Raw genomic sequence first — 22,672 nt, 5'->3', positions numbered from 1 at the left:
CACCTTGAGTCACATCAGCAGGTTTTATTCAACATATTGAAGTCAACAATCTGCACAAATGTTCTCCTCTCGTCCATCGGATTAGCCTGACACAGCCAGATGGGGGCGGCATTGTTTCTTGTGAACACAATACCGCCCTCGTCTGGCAGAGTCAGGTTACCATCGGATGGCAGTAGAAAATTTTAAATCTCGCGATGTTACCGCTGCTGTCAACGGAGAGGAAGAATTGCGGAAGTAGGCAAGGTTTTGTGACGGATAACCAGCAGGCTAACAGCTAACAATCAGTCTAAGCATTACATCACCAAGCCATCAGCTGAGACAGAGACAGAGACCCAAAGGTAAAGTACCGACACATCCACTCGCTGCTTTACGTGTTGCTTTCTGTCAGACATCTAACACATGTTGCCTCCTGCTGTTAGGCGTAGACACAGCTGCTGCTGTTAGCCGGCTAGCTACAGAGCTAAGTTAGCCACAGCAGGAAATCAATCTGTTTTCTCTGTTAGGAAGTCAGCTGAGTGTGTGATACATCTGCTAAACATGACTCGTTATGCTGACTGACTGTCACGGTGTCATACGCTATATACCAAAGCTCGGCTAGCTAGTTAGCTTAGCTCGTCAGTTAGCCTAGCTAGCTAGCTGCTTCCTTTCCTTTTTGTTTTGACGTCCAGATCTAGCGCTACGGTTTCTTCTCAAGTTCTCAGTTTGTCTCATCGCCAACTGATAGGAGTCAGACACCTCCCGTGACCCGGACAGGGCAGGGTGCGACCCGGGCAGGGCAGGGTGTGACCAGGGCAGGGTGTGACCCGGGCAGGGTGTGGACTGTGGTTAGCCTGTCTGAGGCTAAGTTGTGCTGTTGTTTGTTTCCCAGCAGCAAGATGACAGCCGCACCTTACAACTACTCCTACATCTTCAAATACATCATCATAGGTGAGTCTGCGGCCTGCCTGTAACACACACGCACGCACACACACACACACACACACACACACACACACACACACACACACACACACACACACTGAGCAGGTGCTGTGCCAAAAAGTGATTGCCATCATCAGATTGCAGATATTTAAACTGGTAAAAAGGACTGGATTGGTTATGGCACAGACAAGGTAAAATAATGCAGTGTCATAAGGATAATTGTAAAAGAGATTGTTTATTTCTTTTATATATAACCTATCTGTAAATCATGTTCATTATAGTCTAGTTTCCAAATACGGCCTAAACAAGGATATTAGACATACCAAACATATATAACATTGGAAACAATACTAGAGTATTCATGTAAATCATGTAAAAAAAAATGTATGCCATGCCTGATTATGCTATAAACAGCAAACACTTCTTTGGCCACAATTGTGATTATTCAGTTACAAGAGACATTAAAGTTTCACAACAAAATGCCTTTGCTGTTACCACGGACATCAAGTTATTTGTATTTGCACGTTATGGTTGTTTGATCCAGACAAAAGCAGCTGTAGATGTATATTGTATATAAAGTAACTGGGCGATAAAGCAGCAATCACTTTTTGGCATGGCAGTGGCACACACGTCTGAGGCAGGACACACACACACACACACACACACACACACACACACACACACACACACACACACACACACACACACACACACACACACACACACACACACACACACACACACACACACACACACACACACAAGGACTGTCCCAGCCATCAGGCCCAGGGTAGAGACCTCATTCATTGCCACACATTCCTACCAGGAGCTCCACTGTGGCAGGTCAGTGTCTGGCTCCATGGCACTGTGGCAGGTCTGTGGTCAGTGTCTGGCTCCATGGCACTGTGGCAGGTCTGTGGTCAGTGTCTGGCTCCATGGCACTGCAGCAGGTCTGTGGTCAGTGTCTGGCTCCATGGCACTGTGGCAGGTCTGTGGTCAGTGCCTGGCTCCATGGCACTGTGGCAGGTCTGTGGTCAGTGTCTGGCTCCATGGCACTGTGGCAGGTCTGTGGTCAGTGTCTGGCTCCATGGCACTGCAGCAGGTCTGTGGTCAGTGTCTGGCTCCATGGCACTGTGGCAGGTCTGTGGTCAGTGCCTGGCTCCATGGCACTGTGGCAGGTCTGTGGTCAGTGTCTGGCTCCATGGCACTGTGGCAGGACTGTGGTCAGTGCCTGGCTCCATGGCACTGTGGCAGGTCTGTGGTCAGTGTCTGGCTCCATGGCACTGTGGCAGGACTGTGGTCAGTGTCTGGCTCCATGGCACTGCGGCAGGTCTGTGGTCAGTGTCTGGCTCCATGGCACTGCGGCAGGTCTGTGGTCAGTGCCTGGCTCCATGGCACTGCGGCAGGTCTGTGGTCAGTGCCTGGCTCCATGGCACTGCGGCAGGTCTGTGGTCAGTGCCTGGCTCCATGGCACTGTGGCAGGTCTGTGGTCAGTGTCTGGCTCCATGGCACTGCGGCAGGTCTGTGGTCAGTGTCTGGCTCCATGGCACTGCAGCAGGTCTGTGGTCAGTGTCTGGCTCCATGGCACTGCGGCAGGTCTGTGGTCAGTGTCTGGCTCCATGGCACTGCGGCAGGTCTGTGGTCAGTGTCTGGCTCCATGGCACTGCAGCAGGTCTGTGGTCAGTGCCTGGCTCCATGGCACTGCGGCAGGTCTGTGGTCAGTGCCTGGCTCCATGGCACTGCAGCAGGTCTGTGGTCAGTGTCTGGGTCCATGGCACTGCAGCAGGTCTGTGGTCAGTGTCTGGCTCCATGGCACTGTGGCAGGTCTGTGGTCAGTGTCTGGCTCCATGGCACTGCAGCAGGTCTGTGGACAAAACTGGTATCCTTGATATGAAAAGGGTTGGGAATCACTGGCCTAGGGGACCTAAATCTAAATCTTGAGCTCTCTCTCCCTCTCTCTTTAAATAATGACATAATTGGCCTAAATAAATTAGGTTGCTTATAAATAAACAAACCTAAACATGTGTATCCTTGTTGAGGCAAGTGGTGATAATTCAAAAGCAGACAGATCATCATCCTATAATGTATGTAACACCTGTATCAGTGCAGATGGATTCATCAACAGTGAAGACTCTGCTATAAGTTGATCATTTGTGCTTCTGTGGTGAACGTCGGCATTAACATGATCTTTGGACCGTTACGAACTGTTAAAGTTCTGCAATAAAACTATATTGATGATATGTATCCTTGCACATTTTTAAGTGGGTATACTCAAATCCTGGAGCCTTCCTATTGGGTATAACTGCGTATACCTGCGTATCATGTAGACTGAACCACTGGTCTGGGGTCAGTGCCTGGCTCAATCAAGTTTGTTTATTGAGCGCATATTTATCACAAGCATGTCTCAGAGGGCTTTACAGAGAATGTGTGTAGCTAGATTAGGGCTGGGCGATATGACCAAAATCTCATATCCCGATACCGATATATATCACGATATAGCATATTTTCTGTAAATTCAATTTATAGTTTATATAAAATGACCACATGGCCATTTATTTATGTAGCAGTTAAACCAGTTAAAATGTTGTCAAACCTCACAAAGGATACATGCATTCAGAATACAGATAAGCATGGCTATTCTTTACAACACAAATAATAATAATTAGTTGCAGGGCAGTAGAATGAAACACAAACTGAACCACACCACCAGTTCGATTTTCAAAGATTACATTAGAGCAAACGGGTAACATAAAAGTTATTTAGCCTATAGTTCAGCCCAGTTCTCTCAGTTCGTTTATAAAGGAACAAAAATGCTCTACTTCGGGATTTCCATGTTACCAGTTCAGTTCACTCAACAAAAGTACTCCACTCCGGGATTTCACGGTTATCCAACCAACACAACTCACCCAGGGAAAGCTAAAAGCTAAAGCCAACGATAGACGTTTTGTTGTCGGCCCTCAAGGGATTTCCTTGGGATGATGAGAGGATGGGAGGAGATGTTTTGCCATGTTTAACGTTAGGAGGACACACGCAAATATGGATCAAACGCAGACTTAACACAGTGCAAATGCCTGGGTAGGCTAGGCAGGTAACATCTCCCTGCTCTTTAGCCTACTCACCGGCTGATTTGTGACACTTATAAAGGGACGCAAGGGGCTTGTTGACACAGAGTCTGGTGCGTGTGTGGACTGTGGACGTGAGTAAAAAAGAAAACGGAATGAAGAAAGCACAGCGTCATCCAAATGACGGACAATATTGCCGTAAAGAGTGATTTGCAACACAACGATATAAACGATAGAGCATCATATGAGACTAAATACATTTTCTATCGTCCAGACGAAATATATCGTCATATCGCCCAGCCCTAAGCTAGATCGAACTAAACACAATCAATGAACACAATTGGATACATTTATACAGGACAAGCATAGTGAAAAACACAAGGTAGGCAAGATAACAGCCGATTGATTGATTGATTGATTGATTGATAACTTTATTGAAACAATAATAGCAGGTAAGTACAGGACAAACACAACATCAACTTATTGCTCAAAAGGAATAAAACACAATAAAGCCCGAGGGCTTTAGCAAGACAATCTATTCTCCGCCTAGCACCTCAGTCTTACCGCCTTCCACCCCAGTCTTACCGCCTAGCACCTCAGTCTTACCGCCTAGCACCCCAGTCTTACCGCCTAGCACCTCAGTCTTACCGCCTAGCACCCCAGTCTTAGACACAAAATGCACACAAGGAAAAAGTCCCAAGAAAAAACCTTAGTAGGGAAACTTGGAAGACATCTTGAGGGAGCTGAGGCAAATAGGGACCCCCCAACACCAAACACCCTCCCATGGGTTCAGTGCCTGGCTCCATGGCACTGCGGATGCAGTTTTGCCTTTCTCGTTCACCTTCCCTGTCAGATTTTCCACCTGGTCCAGGGATTCGAGCCAGCAACCTCGATAAAGACACTAATAATTATTCCATGTAGGGAGCTAGGTCTCATTTATAAACCAGTGCGTAGAATTTCAACTTGAAATGTTGCACACATGCTCGATCGGTATTGTGTCGGTATCGTGATCGGTGTTGGTATTGGTGTGGTCGACCTGGGCCTTCGGCACCCCGGTATCATTATCGGTTATGACAATGTCACGTTCGTGACTCACAGACAGACAAAATCAAATAAAGATTAAATAATCATTCATTAATCGTCATTGAGGTAAACATTTGAAATAATTGTAATAACTGAAGTTATATATAGCCCTAGATTGTGGAAATGTAAATGTAACAAAATGATTATCTACAATTAATTGGGCTTTAAGTGATCGATCTTTATCTCTCTGTCTGTCTGTCTGTCTGTCTGTCTGTCTGTCTCTGTCCGTCTCTGTCTCTCTCTCTCTCTCTCCCCCAGGTGATATGGGAGTAGGGAAGTCTTGTCTACTGCACCAATTCACAGAGAAGAAATGTGAGTCTTCCTCTTCTCCTCCTCTTCCTCTCAGTGGTGTAGATGCGGGTAGACAGAGTCTACCCACTTATTTTTCAGATGGTTTTGCGTCTACCCACTTCTAGCAGCAGATTCCACCAGGAAACATTGCATAAGGACCATGAGGCAGACACCGGAGCTGGTCGCAGTCTGTCTAGTGAACACCTGTGTCCACCAGAGGCGTCCTCGAAGCAGCTCTCCTCTCTGCTCCACTAAACAAATCGGCCTGTGTATTTTCACTTCCCTCTTTGAGTTTCGTCAAGCAGCACACAGCAGATCAAGCTGGGCAGGAATTCATCAGGATAATAATAAAATAAAACATCCTGTCGATTTTCAAAATAAAACTTCTTACTGTATGTCAAGAGAGAAACAGTCACACATTTAGGGGGGGGGTTTATAATAATGCATCCCTCAATTACTTGAATGCTTCCATTATTTTGGCAGCTACTTGGGTTCAAATTAACTTATTGAGTTGGTTTGAAATGTGTGTGTCAATGAACTAAATTCAGTAATGTTCAGGTTATGGAGCCTAATTGTTTCCATTGATACATTTGTAGCCTATAATTCAATCACAATGTTGTTGTTTTTGTAGACGCCAATAATGGTATCTACAAGCAAAAGTAGTTTAAACTAGTAAGTCTAGTTAAAAACTATTTAAAATCCTATATACATACATGTGTGTGTATATGTATATATATATATATATATATATATATATATATATATATATATATATATATATATATATAAAAATCGTTTCACTTAAGTATCGCGATTTTTTGAATCGATCTTTTATTCCAGAATCGATAATCGCGTCATTTTTTTCTGTTTATGTATGAAATGTTACCACTTTCATCCAGCACATTATAGAGTGCTTCCCTCTGCTCCGTGGCTCATACAGCCAATCATGTACCTTGTTAGTACAAGTGACACGGAAACAGCCAACCATTTAACAGACAAACTCCGAGTGCACTCGCCCCATGACCCGCCCCCACTCACACACAGCTAATCATATCCCTTGACAATGCAGAGCCGAGAGTCCCGACATCTCCGCAGCACTGTCGAGTTGCAGCAAAATAGACAGTTTGTGTTGTACCCTGAAAGGGTTTCCCCCCCCTTGAATCAAATTGTACATTATCAGCTTTATTTTAGCATGCAAAAGTAGCGCGAGACCCATTCCTGGCTAATGAGTCTCGCATTTTGGTCCTCCGCTGACGCCACTCGTTTGATCTCACCCGGCATTACAAAGAATTCGATGTGGGTGATCGAGTTTCAATTCGTGTTAACGTAACGTGTTAACATGTGTTCTATCTATTAATAAGCTCCCGGGAAATTAACGTTAATGTTAAGACACCAATTTCACAAATACGGACGTCTGCAACGTTCCTTTATGGAATGGCATCCGCAGCTCAATTCACTTCTGTGAGCAGAGACACAGTTGAACTGTTAAAAAGGTTTTACTTGTACTTTGGGACAGGAATAACTCGTGTCATCTATTGAGCACACAGCTTATGACTTTATGTCATCTGCTTGGGCAGAGTCTTGATGGGTATATAAAACTAACTGATATGGAGAAATGTAGCCTACCGCATTTTCAGCGAGGGAAGGCTTTTTCTCACCCAACCAACGGCGCGCGGTCCCCAGCACGGTCGCCCTCCAGCCCTACATACATAAGCCTATGACATATTTCTAGTTAAGCAAGTCACAAAGCAAAACCCAGGCTTTTCCACACCTCTGATTCACCTAACGTTAACCCTACAACCCTGAAATACACCTTACCAAATGTTTTTTTAGAAGGCTGGCAACGCTAGGCTGTCAACAAAGTAAAACGTCACCATGTCTGTAAATTACTGCTTGCAGTTGCACTCAGAGCATGTATGTGTGTGTGTGACAAATTAGACCTACCTGTGTGCCTTTAGGTGGTTCAAAATAAAGTGGCTAAATGCAACCTTTTTCTTCTCATGTTTTTTATTAATAAAAACGGGTACTTAAAATTATCAATAATTATCAATATCGACTGATATGAAAGATGTTATATCGATATACTTTTTAACTATAGCCCCAGCCCTACTCATGATATAATATACAGTCTCTAGAAGTGTATGATTCAACTTTTCCCATGTTCTAGAGTAAAAAAGCAAACAAAATTTAATAAAAAAAGAAACAAAAATCGCAATAATTCGTAATATCGAATCACAATAATCGTAGAATCGCAATACTTAAGAATCGCAATATATATCGAATCGGCACCCAAGTATCGTGATGGTATCGAATCGGGAGATAAGTGAATCGGCACAGCCCTACAGTCTACCCACTTCTCCAGGGACCACTACACCACTGCTGCTTCTCTTTCACCGCACACTGCAGAACGCCTCCACACCACCGCAGTGGAGTTTTGCATTAGTGCCAGTATTTCATATATTTCTCGGTTTATGTTAACACCACCGTAGTATTAAATGTATCCATCCACATCTTTGTATGTATTTGTGTATGCAGTCATGGCGGACTGTCCCCACACCATCGGGGTGGAGTTTGGGACGCGGATCATGGAGGTCCACGGTCAGAAGGTGAAGCTGCAGATTTGGGACACGGCCGGTCAGGAGCGCTTCAGGGCCGTCACACGCTCCTACTACAGGGGGGCCGCCGGGGCCCTCATGGTCTACGACATCACCAGGTACTGACCAGCAGGGCGGTTCAGTCTAGCATTGTAATACATAATGCCAGTTTTTTTTTTAATTATTATTATTATTATTTATTTATTTATTTATTTCTCAGGAACAATGCAGAACATTGTAACAGGTTACAATAACGTGATACAGATGTGTTGCAGGATTTCTAGCCAAGGCTCATTTATCGGCCGATATTCTTATTACACATTATATTACGCAATTGTTTTGCAATCATCCCTCAACTAACAAACATTTGACAAAGATATGACTTGACATGACTTGAGATATCAGCTTATCAATAAACTTTGTTGTCCAAAATGACATCAATGCAATGAAACAGTCAACTTTCCCTGGGAATTGAATAATGATAAATGACTAGAAATACAGAAACACAAATATAAAATATAACTTGAGTTAAGAAAAAAAGATCAACTATGCACAACATGATGTCTATAACTTAAAAAATACGAAATAAAAAAATATATTATTATATCGGTGGACCGATATATCGGTTGGGCTCTACTCATTTGTGATCCCTGGTTAGGCTTTTCCAGCCTAGTAACTCATCCTGCTCACGTGATCTCACATTCTGTTTCATTCTGCGAGAGCGTCTGGCCTCGGCCCCCATGTGGGCGGGCTCTCTCAGCTGCCACAACGTGGACGGACGGGCCAATCGGGGGGGGGGCCCTCATAGTTGATATCGTAAACCGGCCAATCAGGACAAAACAGACGCTGACAAAAGAGTAATGGCTGCCTCGGTAGCTCTCCGGCTGGAGCAGTAACGTCGACGTTCGTCCATTTTAAACAGCCGTAAGTGCAGTTATTGCAGAAATAGACGCAATAACAACAATTAAACAACAACAGGAGTTTCGCCACAGCGGAGTTTCTCGGCGGAAAAGATGTTTTGGACATTCTTCCGAGTGGATTTGGATTTGACTGGATCTGATTGGCTGAAGGACTGTGGCTACTTCCACCCACTGAAATGACTGTGCACAGCTCAGAGACCAGACGGAACAGAATGTGAGTTCACGGACCCGGATGGTTTTAACCAGGCTAAGGCTTTTCTAATGGTCATGACATTATTCATTACAAAAAGTACATGAGATAATAGAATAATTGATGAACATATTAAAAAAAATAGTTTAGTCATCTGATTCATTATATTGTGTGTGTGTGTGTGTGTGTGTGTGTGTGTGTGTGTGTGTGTGTGTGTGTGTGTGTGTGTGTGTGTGTGTGTGTGTGTGTGTGTAGGAGAAGCACTTATAATCATTTGAGCAGCTGGTTGACGGATGCCAGGAACCTGACCAACCCAAACACAGTGAGTCAAACTGAATGTGATTTTGTGACGTGACTCTGAGGCCATGTTCACATTACAGCCAAATCCCATTTGCTGATAAAGTCATTAATCATCATTATCTTGATTGGTTTCCCAAATCTGATTTGGGAAACCAATCAAGATAATGATGATTAATGACTTTAGCAGCAAATCTGATTTGGGAGTGTGTCCGCACTGCCACAAATCTGATTTTCAAGTCGGATCTGTGTGTCCAGACCTAAACAGCCTATCTGCATGGGTTGCTATGGTAACGACGTGGGCGTCAGTAAATACGTACGTTGGTGACGTGGTTTTCCTGCGCAGAAGCATTTGATGACGAGTTGCGAGTGGCGTTCAAATCAGATTTGGTGGATCTGCGCGTCCGCACTGAAGACACATCAGTCAAAAGCACATTTCAAGCAGATTGGAAGCTACCTCCATACAGTATGTGGTTTGGGACAAGTGACACAAATCAGACTTGGAGCGTCCAGACTCATAAAACCAGTCTGGATAGAATCATGAATAGGTCATTAAAGCTCACAAATCAGATTTGGCCTCCTAGTCTGAACATGGCCTTAGAGGAAGTGCGTCATGACTCTTACAGGAAGTACTGTATGTCATGAATGACTCTTACCGTGTTGGATTTGATCTGCATCTTTGTATAAAAGAACTGGATAGGCTAGAGAAAATGGCCGCCCGCCCATTCATTTGAACGTAAGCTAGTCACCAGCACATGAACCAAATCAAAGATCTTATACTCGCGTGATGTGCGCAGTAGTGGTTTTCTTGCGCGCGTGCACACACACATACACCCCTACACACACCCCTACACACACACACACACGCACACACGAGGGTAGGAAATTAACTTTTTTAAACAAGGGCTATTTTTGCCCCTGTGAAATATATTTCGGGGGCATTTTGTATCATTTCCAGGGCAATTTTATCAAATGTTGGGAAATACCTTAGATGCACCTAGGTAGCATGACAGACCAATCAATGACTCTTATCCAAGCATGTTTTATTTCTAAAATTTCATAAACAGTCACAGTTAAAGATCCTTATTTCCTATCTCAACAAAACTGTTGATTGGCATGTTATAATGTACTTGGTAAAAACATGAATGAACTAGCTGACCAGTTAGCTTGTGCTGCCTGTCACTGAGGTAAATAACACTAGTAGGAGGAGGAGCGGGGGTTGTACGGATGCCTAGCTGGCCATTTTCATGTCACGCTTTGCAAATACAGAATAATGTTAAAATGCAGAAAGTATTAAACTCTTTATTTTATGGGGGCATTTAAAAGCCCCCGTCACCCCAATCCAAGGGCAATTCTAGATTTTTTTAGGGGCATTTTGCCCCGAGCCCCCCGCTAATTTCCTACCCTGACACACACACACACACACACACACACACACACACACACACACACACACACACATACACATGAACAGAGCTAGTGGCCAGAGCCATAGAGAGAGAGGGAGCTTCAGAAAACAACTCTTGGTGGCTTCTGAAGAAAGATTTACCCTTTCTTTTTTATTATATAAAATTGGCTAAAGTGGGCGGCGTCCCGTGGTCTGTCAGTCACGGAAGTGACGTCATCAGTAAGGTGGGCAGCGGCGTAAGTCACGTTTGGTGTCACCTAGGGCTGCACGATATATCGTTTACACATCGTCATCGCAATGTGCGCATGCGCGATAGTCACATCGCAGGACGTGCGATGTCAAAAGCAAATTAACTCGTCATGTTGCTTGATAAACTCTCACTTTAGGGGTAGCCTACTGAGTGAAATGAGGTTCTCTCAAAGGAGAGACGCCCCGCTACTGTACTCACTCATTTAGTGCTTAGCTTCAACACAACAAACATGCACAGAGCTCAATTGAATTATTTGTGCTTATGTTGCGTTGCTGACAGTAGCCAATGTGATTGCGGAGGCGGACTTGTCCACAGCTTGCAGCGCACTAGCATACAGCAGGCTGGCTGCTGTAACTCAACATGTCCATGGAGTGGAGATATTTACTCTTGAAACACCAAAAAGCAAGACCGCAACTTATAATGACACGAAGGCTAAAGTGATTACTGAGAAGTTGTCCGTGTATCACTGCGGCTGTCTCTCCCCTTCAGTCTCTGATGTTGCATCACATGATAGCAGTTACGGTAGAGTTAATCATACATAGCGACTCATTTACACAAAACATGTCAGTGAAAATAAAAAGACAAGAGACATATCTGGGCAATTAAATGTATATTTATTACTTTTCACGAATGAATTGTTTGTCACCGGTCGGCTGCATGTGAATCCTCGTCTCTCTGTACTGCCCTGCGTGCGCTCAAAAACCGGAACTCCCCAAATGCGGAGTGTACCACTTGGTAGTTTCTGGAGGGGGTTTCCGGGGGGTCAGACCAAGTGTGTAAAGTGGCAGGGGTGTTTCATTGTTGATTTATTGAAACGAAAGAAGTTGAAAGCAGTGATTATAATCAATTACCGGTAAATCTAATGTTTTTCTGCAAATAGCATCATTGGGAGGTAGATTCTGGCACTCAATATTAGGGGTGGGCAATATATCAATTGTATATCAATATTGTGATATGAGACTATATGGTCTTAGATGTTGGATATGGTAATATGGTGATACAGCATACATGTTGTCTTTCCCTGGTTTTAAAGGCTGCATTAGTAGGCTAGTGACATTTTAAAGTAGAATGGCATAACTCACTCACTTTTTCATGTATGTAAGTCATGGAAATCCATTGGTCAAAATGTGTATGCATCCTGATAGATGACGCTCTGAGGCCTACCAGTAGGCCACAGCCCAGTGTTTGAGAAACATTAAAATACCTAATTTCACCTCCAAAATCAGATGGACTCCTCTACAAAATCACCGCAATCTTTCTAGAAGTATTATTTTCTTTAAAATAGAGCTATTCTGGTAATCTGGTGAAAATCTGTATTTTTTCATATTGCAATATATATCGCAGGGGTGGGGAATATCGCAATGTCAGTTTTTTCCAATATCGTGCAGCCCTAGTGTCACCGAAGTGACACGGCTGATGTCACTCGGGCGGTTGTGATGTCACTCCAGCAACTCTGAATACTATAATTGGAGCGCCGATGGCACACAGGCACCCAGTTGCATGATGGCGCACAGTTGCCCAACTGTGATGTCACTCGATCAGTTGTGATGTCATCAGTTATGTCACTCGAGCAACTCTGATTGAGGGGCCGATGGCGCACATTTGCCCAACTGTGATTGAAGGGCCCATGATGGCGCGCAGTTGTTGGAACGGTGATGTCACTCGGGAAGTTGTGATGTCATTAGTGATGTCACTCGAGTTGAGCAGCAGTTGAGCAATAGAGCAGGTGATTGGGCGAGCACGCGGAACAGGCGATTTCCATACCTGCAGGCATGGCACATCATCTCCAGAGTCTCCACCGTAGGAATCGAGATTCTAGGAATTGAAATCTCGAGTCATTTTTAACTTTGAGTGACACCCAGAAAATCTTGTGTCTGTGTGTGTGTGTGTGTGTGTGTGTGTGTGTGTGTGTGTGTGTGTGTGTGTGTGTGCGTGTGTGTGCGTGTGTGTGTGTGTGTGTGTGTGTGTGTGTGTGTGTGTGCGTGCGTGCGTGTGCAGGTGATCATTCTGATTGGTAACAAGGCCGACCTGGAGGCTCAGAGAGACGTGACGTATGAAGAGGCCAAACAGTTTGCTGAAGAGAACGGTGAGGACTGACTTCTATACGATCGCTGCCTAAATGTCTCGATAGCGATACTGAAGTGATACCGATTCTTACACGTAAAGCAGTGGTTCCCAACCCACCGGTCCCCGGACCGGTGTCGGTCCGCAAAGCATTTGCTGCCGGGCCGCGAGGAAGCTATATGATTCGGCAGGGAGAGGAAGAGAGTGAGAGAGAGCGAGAGAGACAGAGAGCTCTCTCTTGCTCGCTCTCTCTACGCTAGGGATGTTCATCAATTGTCGAAAATCGATAATTGATCGTTAAGGAATGGAATCGATCCTGTGGAATTTGGATCGATTAAAAAAAATAAAAAAAATTGTATCAAATCAAATGGTGAAACTATCAAATTTGATTTTCACTACGTGTTTGCAACCAGGAGAGGGCGCAATTGGACAGACAGAGAACAATGAACAGAACACCTCTGTGGGTGGGGCTATGGGTGTTGTCTAATTGAGCGACAACTGAAGTGAGACGAACACAGCAGACAGACGAAATGAAGCGTGCGAGGCAAAGTTTTGTGTGGGACCATTTCGAGTTAAAAGACGACGTCGTATATTATATATATATATATATAGTTTATAAGTACAACACGACTACGACGCCAATGATTCACCACTTGAACAGCGTACATCCGAGGCTGGTTAACCAGGAAGATGACGCCGCCGCCTCGTCGTCGTCTCTCAGCCCACCATCACTGCGGCGTTAAGCTGGTCACACAGCTCTTGCTTTCGCTTTACGAAGCGCTTTTCAATCCGCCTGGTAATGGTGCTTCGCGAGGGAAGCTCATACGCTGGCTCAATCACGTTCATCGGGTGTTGAAAACCGTTGCCCTCAACGATATTTATGGGCAGCATATCTGTCTCGATGAGGTTGCATACGGCCTGGGTGATTTTTTTCTGTACGCCGCGCCATCACATCTCCTCCCCGCTCAGCCACTTCAAGCACAGCGCTGCCGGCCAAACAGCAACAGATGAACCCGAATAAAAAAGGAGCATCACAAGCTTGTTCAAGATGCGGTTATATCATTTGAATTAAGACTACAGTAAGAGAGGTGTGGCTCAGCTGCGTTAAGCACGCACATATTTTTTGTTTAACAGTTAAACATGCAAACGTGCAGTCTGCAAGGTAAACACCAAATGTAATGAACAGCCTTGTTTAAGAGGAGTGTTGGAGAGGAGACACATTGAAATAAAGAGTTCATTGAGGAGAACACGTTGTCTTTCGTATTTTCTGCCATAGGCATTCGTTTTGTAAAAAAAAATATATATATATAAGTATTAATATGATCGATAATCGATAATTGATCGTTAATTTTCACCGATTATCGATTATGGAAAATTTTCTAAATGAACATCCCTACTCTACACACACACACACAGACCTATAGGGCCCTATCTTCCCAACGGCGGTAATTTTGCGTTAGCGCCCGTTTAGCGCTGGAATATCGCCGCGCAAAGCCTTAATTGTGGCCGTGTCGGGCCGCTGCGCTTCACGTCATCTCAGCGCAAACCCCGACAGGTGTGTTTATGCCCATATTGACAGGATTCACCACAAGTTGAGATCACTCCCCTTAAAAGCCACAGCGTCACCGCTAGGGCTGGGTATTGGCAAGGATCTCACGATACGATACGTATCGCGATACTTGGGTCACGATACGATTGTATCACGATATATTGCGATGCGATACATATTGCGATATATTGCGATATTCTACAGAATTTACTCAAAATTAAATAATAGCGCTAAAGATACAACACACTGTGTACCACCCAGGTAGTGTAATAATATGTACATCCCTTTATACTGATAAGTTAGTGGACAAATTTAGTCAAAACTACTGAGTGTTGAGTGTTACTGAACGCATCGATATGGGAAATATCGATACAGTATCGATTAGGCGTGGGAATCACCAGATGCAGAGGCCTGGCATGGCATGGCCTGCAATTTTTTTTTTTTATATCGCGATACTTGGCCAAGTACTACCAAGTATCGATACAGTATCGGGAGATAAAATATCGCGATATATTGCCGTATCGATTATATTGCCCAGCCCTAGTCACCGCCTGCACGTCTGTGACAGGCAGCAGCTTCTTTCTTGCTCAGTGATATTTGATACTGTATCCAAACATATGAACTATGTGCTGTGCATTTAATATCCACACACACACACACACACACACACACACACACACACACACACACACACACACACACACACACACACACACACACACACACACACACATCATGTTGTCACTTTGAATCCACCCGCGGTGCCAAAAAGGTTGGGAACCCCTGCTTTAAAACATCAGTATTATTAATACAATATGCTATATTACTGTTTTTAATGGCAGGGCATTGTGCTACCTTGTGAGTATTGTGTGCGTGCGCATGTGGGCGTGTGGGCGAGCATGTTTGCTGCTGCGTGACATATCAAGACTGTCAGTATATATATATATATATATATGTATATATATATTTATTTATATATATTAGGGCTGTCAATCGATTAAAATATTTAATCGCGATTAATCGCATGATTTCCATAGTTAACTCACGATTAATCGCAAATTAATCGCATTTTTTTAATCTGTTCTAAATCTACCTTAAACCGAGGTAGGCTACTTTAAACCTGAGAGCTTTGTGCAAATATGCACTGTTGTATTAATATGGGTAAGTATTTGGCCATTGGTAATATTGTTATTATTGCTACTAGTTACTGGGAATACACATCTCTCAGGCTGCACTGTGTGAAGTGAATTGGTGCTATCCTCTACATCTCTCCAGCCACAGACAGGAGACGCTGCGTGCATGCTCTCTCCCCCCTCTCTCTTTCTCTCTCTCGCGTTCCCGTTCTCCGTCGGTCCCTCTCTCACTGCCTGTCTGTCCATCTCGCTCGCTTTCTCTGCCTCTCTCTCTCCCTCGTCCCCCCCCCCCCTCCCGTTCTCCGTCTGTCTGTCTCTCACTCTCTCTGCCACGGTGAGACGAGACAGACGCGCTCCCTCTCTCTCTCACCCAAAATGCTTTCTCAATTTGAAGCTGAACTTGCCAATATACCCATTTTCTTCCTCCTTTTCTGCTCACAGAGCTTTCTTTCTGCTTGCTATCAACGTTACTGCTTCCTGATTTCCAAAACTACGGCGCGGACCAAGGCTCAAACATCACAGAACGTGCATGCGTTAATCGCGCGTTAAAAAAATTTGTGGCGTTAATAGGAACGATAGTTAACGCGCGATTAACGCGTTAACGCTGACAGCCCTAATATATATATATAATATGAAGTTCAGAAAACTGAAAAAATCTGTTTGACTGATCTCTTCCTCCTGTTGCTGTTCTTTAGGTTTGCTGTTTCTAGAGGCCAGTGCCAAGACGTAAGTCACATGATCTCTCTCTGTCACACACACACTCACACACACACACACACACACACACACTCACACACACTGTCCTCCCTACTTCTTTCTGAGCCCCCATTACACTATTACACTAACCGCCATTCTTTCTCTCTCTACCTCTCTGTCTCTCTCTCTCCCTCTCTGTCTCTCTCTCTCTCCCTCTCTGTCTCTCTCTCTCTCTCTCCCTTTCTGTCTCTCTCTCTCTCTCTCCCTCTCTGTCTCTCTCTCTCCCTCTCTGTCTCTCTCTCTCTCTCTCTCTCCCTCTCTGTCTCTCTCTCTCCCTCTCTGTCTCTCTCTCTCTCTCTCTCTCTCTCTCCCTCTCTGTCTCTCTCTCTCTCTCCCTCTCTCTCTCTCTCTCCCTCTCTGTCTCTCTCTCTCTCTCTCTCTGTCTCTCTCTCTCCCTCTCTGTCTCTCTCTCTCTCTCTCCCTCTCTCTCTCTCTCAGAGGGGAGAATGTGGAGGAGGCGTTCCTGGAGGCAGCTAAGCGGATCTATCAGAACATTCAGGATGGCAGTCTGGACCTGAACGCGGCCGAGTCGGGCGTGCAGCACAAGCCCTCGGCGCCGCAGGGCGGGCGCCTCAACGCCGACAGCCAGCCGGCCAAGGAGGGCTGCAGCTGCTAACTACAGACACAAACTACACACACACACACACACACACACACACACACACACACACACACACACACACACACACACACACAGAGACACACACACACACACAGACCCCCTTTCCACCAGGCAGTAACCTGTGTCTTGTATCTGGATTATATTTAACGTGTCAGCGGCCGAATCCGGACACACCGTTCCTACGTCTGTCTGGACCGCCCTCATCCTCGGCCCAATCCCCAAACCCGTGACCAAATCCCACCTAGAGACAAATGTGAACATCGTGGCTCAGTCGAATCCAGACCCTATCATCTGGACATATGTGGCCCTAATCTGATCCAAATGTGGATCACCTTTGACCCAGATCTGTTCTAGGCCCAAATTCGGACCACCTTAGTCCCAGGCCATCGTATTCCCAAATCTGGACCACCGTAAACCCCAAATATGGACCGCCCAACCCAAATCCAGAATCCCAAATCACCCTAGTTCCAAAACATTGACCAATCCGGACCACCCTCGTCCCAAATCTGGACAACCCTCTCAGCCTAAAACTGGACTACCCAGGGCTGGACCACCCTTGACCCAAATTCGGAAAAGCCCTCATCCCGAATGCGGACACGCTCTCCTTCATATCTTCCATAGTCAGCTTCACGTGCGATTTCACGTCTCTCTAGCCTCAAACTCTGAGCCGTGTCTCAGAGCGTGTCGCGGGTCAGAGCGCGTCGCGGGCCTGGAAACCGCTACGTTACCTCCAGCGCTAAAACAAAAAGCCTCTCCTCCGGTACGCACTTCCAACCTGAAAACTCTTTTCCCCACAGCGCACATCTCTTCCTCCGCTAATATCTGTGTCTGTAAACCCTCGTCCCGCTCGTTCATCCCCCACAGTACCCCGACAGCCCCGTCTGACAAATTTACTTACTATCCGAGCTGCCTGACGCCCGCTCGCCTCGGTTTCTATCCGTCTCTGTAGCACCTACACGTGGACCGGAGACTCGTCGCGTTTACAGTTTGTTGTTAACGTCCGATGATCTCCGAGCAGCTCTGGAGGTGTTGTGAGTGATGGGGGGTCTTCTGTGCGTCTTTCACATCTGGATCTGGTGTTTTCGTCGATACTTTTTTGACGTTTCTGTTGCATTTGAATACGGCCCAGTTAGCAAGGACGCAGGTTAGCAAGAGCGCAGGTGAACTCCGGATGGAAAGCGGGTCCCAGAAAGACAGGAAACACACACGGAGACACAGACGCATGCCGGATAAACGGACGCACACACAAATACAGAACATACACACTTGTACTCACACAGGCAGTCTGCTATATAAACACACAGGAAAACAAAAGAACTGGGATACAAGTACACACACACACACACACAGATAGAGATGCAGTCATACCTACAGATACATAGAACTACACACACACACAGACACACACCCCTCCATAACCCACAATCACTGTAACTCAGCACTGGCCTGTTCGCCTTTTTTAATCTGTTTTAATTGAATTAAGTTATTCATTGTTGAAGTCGACTTTGATTATTGACCAATCCGTAGAGAGAGACAACAGACCAGGCTCCAGACTGATGGTGGTGATGATGATGATCATGATGATGAAGATGAACTTACCTGAGCAGAATGTCCTTCTGTTCAGACCCTGAGTTCAGGTTGGATGTTTTTGTTTTTATTTTTTATCTTGTTGGTTTGTTTACTCTTGCGTCGATATCTTTTGCCCGTCACTCTGATGTCACGGCTCCCCACGGCGGCCATTTTGCGTCCCTCCCGGTAAGCACTTAACGTGGGGAGGAAAAAGTGCCGCAAGTGGGAGCAACCCAGTTTCATCTAATTTATTACCACCCCATTGTAGGCCGGGATCACACTTCAGTGCGTTGAATGCGTCAAGTCTCCGATTTCATCAAAGTGAATTCGTCGCCGCTGCGTGTCATCGCGTTGTGATGAAGGTGTGGCATGTGTTGGATTTATTCCTGTAGACGTTGATGATGCACGTACGACCTGAGCCGAATGTTTCGTCCCCGCTTTAAGCTCGCTCTGCGCGCAAAGGATTTGTGACGAATATTTTGTCTGGGAATCAGAGGTGTGGCGAAAATGTACCGTCACAATATTAGAATCTGCGAAAGCGAAAGGCATTGCGGACCGAGTGTGATCCCAGTGCCGCGGGACCGGTTGGCTGCCGCTAACCGGGTCGGCCAGTAGTTTGTTGAAGATGCATTCCAGTGCTAGTTAGCTAGCTAGCTAGCTAACTAGCTTGACCACACCACGCCCTCTGTTGCCACTAGCCTGCTCACCTTCATTTGAATGTTTCAATCATTTGAGACGAGCCTCCTCTTTCTGTCTGTGATGGGTGAAAACCTCATGTCTACACTGAGGCCTGAGAGATACGTGCTTTTAACTACGCGTCCACGCGTGCAAGATGGCTGCCTTGCGTATCCTGCTTCCATTTGGAGCGTAAAACGTAGGGTTAATTTGGACAACCAATGCTCCAAACGGATGCAGGATACTCAACGCAAATGCCTCGTTAACCCGTCGATACCTGATGCAGCATTTGCGTGTATATCCCTCATTTGTGTGTGTGTATCCCTTTAAGACGGCGACGCGGTTCGTGGTCTTAAAGGGATACACACACAAATGCTGCATCAGGTATCAATGGGTTAAAGTAAGTATATCTCCGGCTGTGGAGCTTCCAGGTGAGATCCAGTGTGGTCTTCATGGAAGCAACCAGGAAATCATTGTGGAGCAGAATATACAGTTGGGACAGCTGGGCTCTGCTTTAAATAGTGAGGGAGGATTTGCAGGCCTGAAAGAAATCATGTTTATTCCAAATTAAAAGTGGACTCTGGTGTACATCATTTGGGATGATGTAAGCCATCAGTGGAGTGAGGTTGTAGTGGAAAGATCTCTGTCAAAGCCCCGCCCACTTTAGCTCCGCCTTCCTCTGAGGAAACAAACCACGGGTGTAACTGTGGTCTGGCTGAGAGCTCGTGTACATATCCAGTCATTGAAGTGTTTTGATTTTAATAAAGTATAATAATCAATCCTGCTGTTTGTGTGTCCAGACCTGTCACTCAGTGCGTCCAGTGCGTCCGATCGGACGATTAAAGTCGCTTCGAAACGACGGCGAGTGGACCGGCGGAAGACCGGACCGTGTCGGCCGCGGGTCCACATTCACACAGAATCAGAGTTTAACCTCATGTCGTCTCTCAAGACAGATTTCAATTTGCATGAAAATCTGTCGGCATGGTGGAAGAAAAATCGTGATAATAGCGCTCGTAACGATAGTGCCAGCGATCTGTAAAATTAGCCTAAAGGGGCGTGGGCCGAGCTAGTTGAGGACTGGTTATATTCAGGTATTGAAACGAGCTCCCCCCAGAGCTGTATTTTTTTATCGATGGATTTGCAGATTGAAACTCAGTGTGGCTCACATCTGTTGAAATGGAGAGAGACCCCCTAGAGGCTGCTTTGACTCTTGCCAATCTCAGAACCGACGGCGTTTTGCCTCTGGGGGCAACGTTTGGGGGTTTCCGCTGTAGCCAGCCGACATCGGGGCCAAGACTTCCTCTTCCGTGTGCCGGTCATTGTTTACAGTCCGCAAGTTGAGTCGCCAGAGTGGATTTGGAGTTGAGAGACCAGGTCTCAAATGCAGATCAGATTTCTGTTCATAGAGATTAGCCCGAATGTGGTCTGGACCTAAGACGCCTACAAAAAGTATCGATGTTTGTGGATCGTGAAGAGTGACGTTCATCCCTCAAGTTGCTAATCAGACTGCAAACAATGACGGGCGCACCAGAAGAGGAAGTCTTCTCCCAGATGTCCGCTGGCTACAACCCAAACCCCCAAATATTGGCCGTCGACCCCGGAGTCTAATCGCCGGGGTTTGATGGACAGCGGTCTTGGAAAAAAAGCATATTCCGCTGTGGCCACACCGACTCAAACAGCGGAGCAGATTCCTCCAATCGTAACGCTCGGTCAGTTAAGGAAGCCCCTCCCTCTGAACGTGCCCGTCATCTCCAACACGTCCTGCCTGCTTTGGGAAAACATCAACACTTGAATAACAGCTGCTTTCAGGAAGGAAGACAATAATGTTTGTATCCCCTCATCGCCTCATCGACACCCAGCACTTCCTGAACGTACACAATACGATTTTTAACAACTTTCAGGGACCCAAGGGTCATGAAGGACGGCTTTACCGGTATTCAACCCACTTTGTATCATTAATAATCTCTGTAATATATAAGCACATGGCCAGTGTTTTACCTTCCGTCTTTGTTTACCTCACGGAGTAAAATGCTGCTGCTCCTGTCTGCAGAAACGCCGCCCCTGTCAGCTGCAAGTCATTAAGGTCTGGCTCGTTAAGGCTCTCCATGCATACTTAAAAAATAAATAAACATTAACAGCCGCCCTCGGAGCAGATTCCACGTCTCCAGCAGAACGTCCGCAGCTCCGTTGTGACGTAAAACGCTTCACAACGGGGCGCTTTGCCAGAGGAGGAAATGGGAGATCTCCGTGAGGAAAACACAGAGGGAGGTAAACACTGCCCGTGTGCTTATTACCAAGATTATTGATACAAAATGGGTTGATTATCAGTAAAGCCATCTTTAAATAAACTTTTGATTCCAATAACGAAAAAGAAAATACTGTAAAACAAAGAAAATGTTGTTGTTTTTCTGTGACCATAATGTGAGGTCATCACTTTCCATGGATTTGAAATAAACATCACAACTGAACTTAGGTGAATAATAATAATAAAGGCTTAAAAGACAGAGAGCAGGTCATAGCCTTCTTACTGGGTTTGTCAGTATTTATAGTTTGTGTGTATGTATTCACAAGAAAGGTTTTAAAATGTTTCACTCTGATTGGCTGCCATTCAAATCCAAATTTAAACTGCAAGGCCTTAATCGCTGATTAATATGACATTTCCTGCTCTACTCCAGCATTGCTTCCCAATTACACAGACTGTCCTTTTAACACGTCTCCATGGAGACAGCCATGTTTCCTCCACCACCTCCGCTGGCTGTAATATTGGCTCTGTACATTTTGTCTTTTTCTGCCATGTTTGTTGATTTTCTGTTGGTAAACAAAGCTTCACATGCTTCTTATGATTCTATTTATATTCTCTATCTGTACTGATTCTCTTCAGCTGTACCACGGGACTCGGCTGATGTTTGTAAATAAAGTATATTATACTGTAACCAAGACCATCTGTCGGCTTTCCCTCCAATTAGCCTTAGTGGTCACAAGGTGGCGCTGTAATTCCCCCGGTCATTTCCCTGCATCTTCAGTCCAAATTAATGTTCAGTCATATGGTAAATGGAGAATAATTAACAGTCTAAATCTTTAACATATCTGGGACATCACTGGTCCAATTTTGGCTAAACCTGGAGGGACGAGTTCTGGGTTTGCCTCTTTCTTTTTGCGACAATTTTTTTTTTTTAATTCTCAACGGAAAAGCAGTCCCGACATTTTAAAACATCTCACTGACGGACCTAAAAGTCCAAATGTTAACTTTTACGCCTTAATTGTGATGAACATGAAACTTGCTGCACA

At 45.3% G+C, this 22,672-nt stretch overlaps 1 protein-coding gene across 3 annotated transcripts; it reads left to right on the top strand.

The window, feature by feature from the left end:
* The first annotated feature begins 219 nt into the window (after positions 1–219).
* Positions 220–22,311, top strand: LOC310784528 (ras-related protein Rab-14-like). Of its 3 annotated transcripts, XR_014553129.1 has the most exons (9): positions 220–338; positions 869–927; positions 5,325–5,378; positions 7,893–8,070; positions 9,317–9,383; positions 13,015–13,102; positions 16,458–16,488; positions 16,957–17,964; positions 18,005–22,311. XR_014553129.1 is itself a non-coding variant. In XM_083645510.1 (8 exons), the coding sequence occupies exons 2-8, from the start codon at positions 876–878 to the stop codon at positions 17,132–17,134; spliced, it is 648 nt and encodes a 215-aa protein (XP_083501636.1). In that variant the 5' UTR covers positions 220–338; positions 869–875; the 3' UTR covers positions 17,135–22,311. The 3 variants fall into 3 exon arrangements, 2 of the variants coding, with proteins under 2 accessions (XP_083501636.1, XP_083501637.1); XM_083645510.1 differs by having other exon boundaries at positions 16,957–22,311; XM_083645511.1 differs by having other exon boundaries at positions 237–338; positions 872–927; positions 16,957–22,311.
* Positions 22,312–22,672: the final 361 nt, after the last annotated feature.

The sequence above is a fragment of the Poromitra crassiceps genome (assembly GCF_964638095.1).
Source record: "Poromitra crassiceps genome assembly, chromosome: 10".
In the NCBI taxonomy this organism is placed as follows: domain Eukaryota; kingdom Metazoa; phylum Chordata; class Actinopteri; order Beryciformes; family Melamphaidae; genus Poromitra; species Poromitra crassiceps.
Note: the sequence above shows the minus strand (reverse complement) of the source record. Positions and strands in the feature narration are given on the sequence as shown.

What these genes read in the sequence shown, in the direction of transcription:
- LOC310784528 (XM_083645510.1), top strand. Translation starts at nt 876, where the DNA reads ATGACAGCCGCACCTTACAACTACTCCTACATCTTCAAATACATCATC. An exon ending in ATGGTCTACGACATCACCAG is followed by an intron (nt 8,071 to 9,316) that starts GTACTGACCAGC and finishes GTGTGTGTGTAG; the next exon opens with GAGAAGCACTTATAATCATT. An exon ending in ACAGTTTGCTGAAGAGAACG is followed by an intron (nt 13,103 to 16,457) that starts GTGAGGACTGAC and finishes GCTGTTCTTTAG; the next exon opens with GTTTGCTGTTTCTAGAGGCC.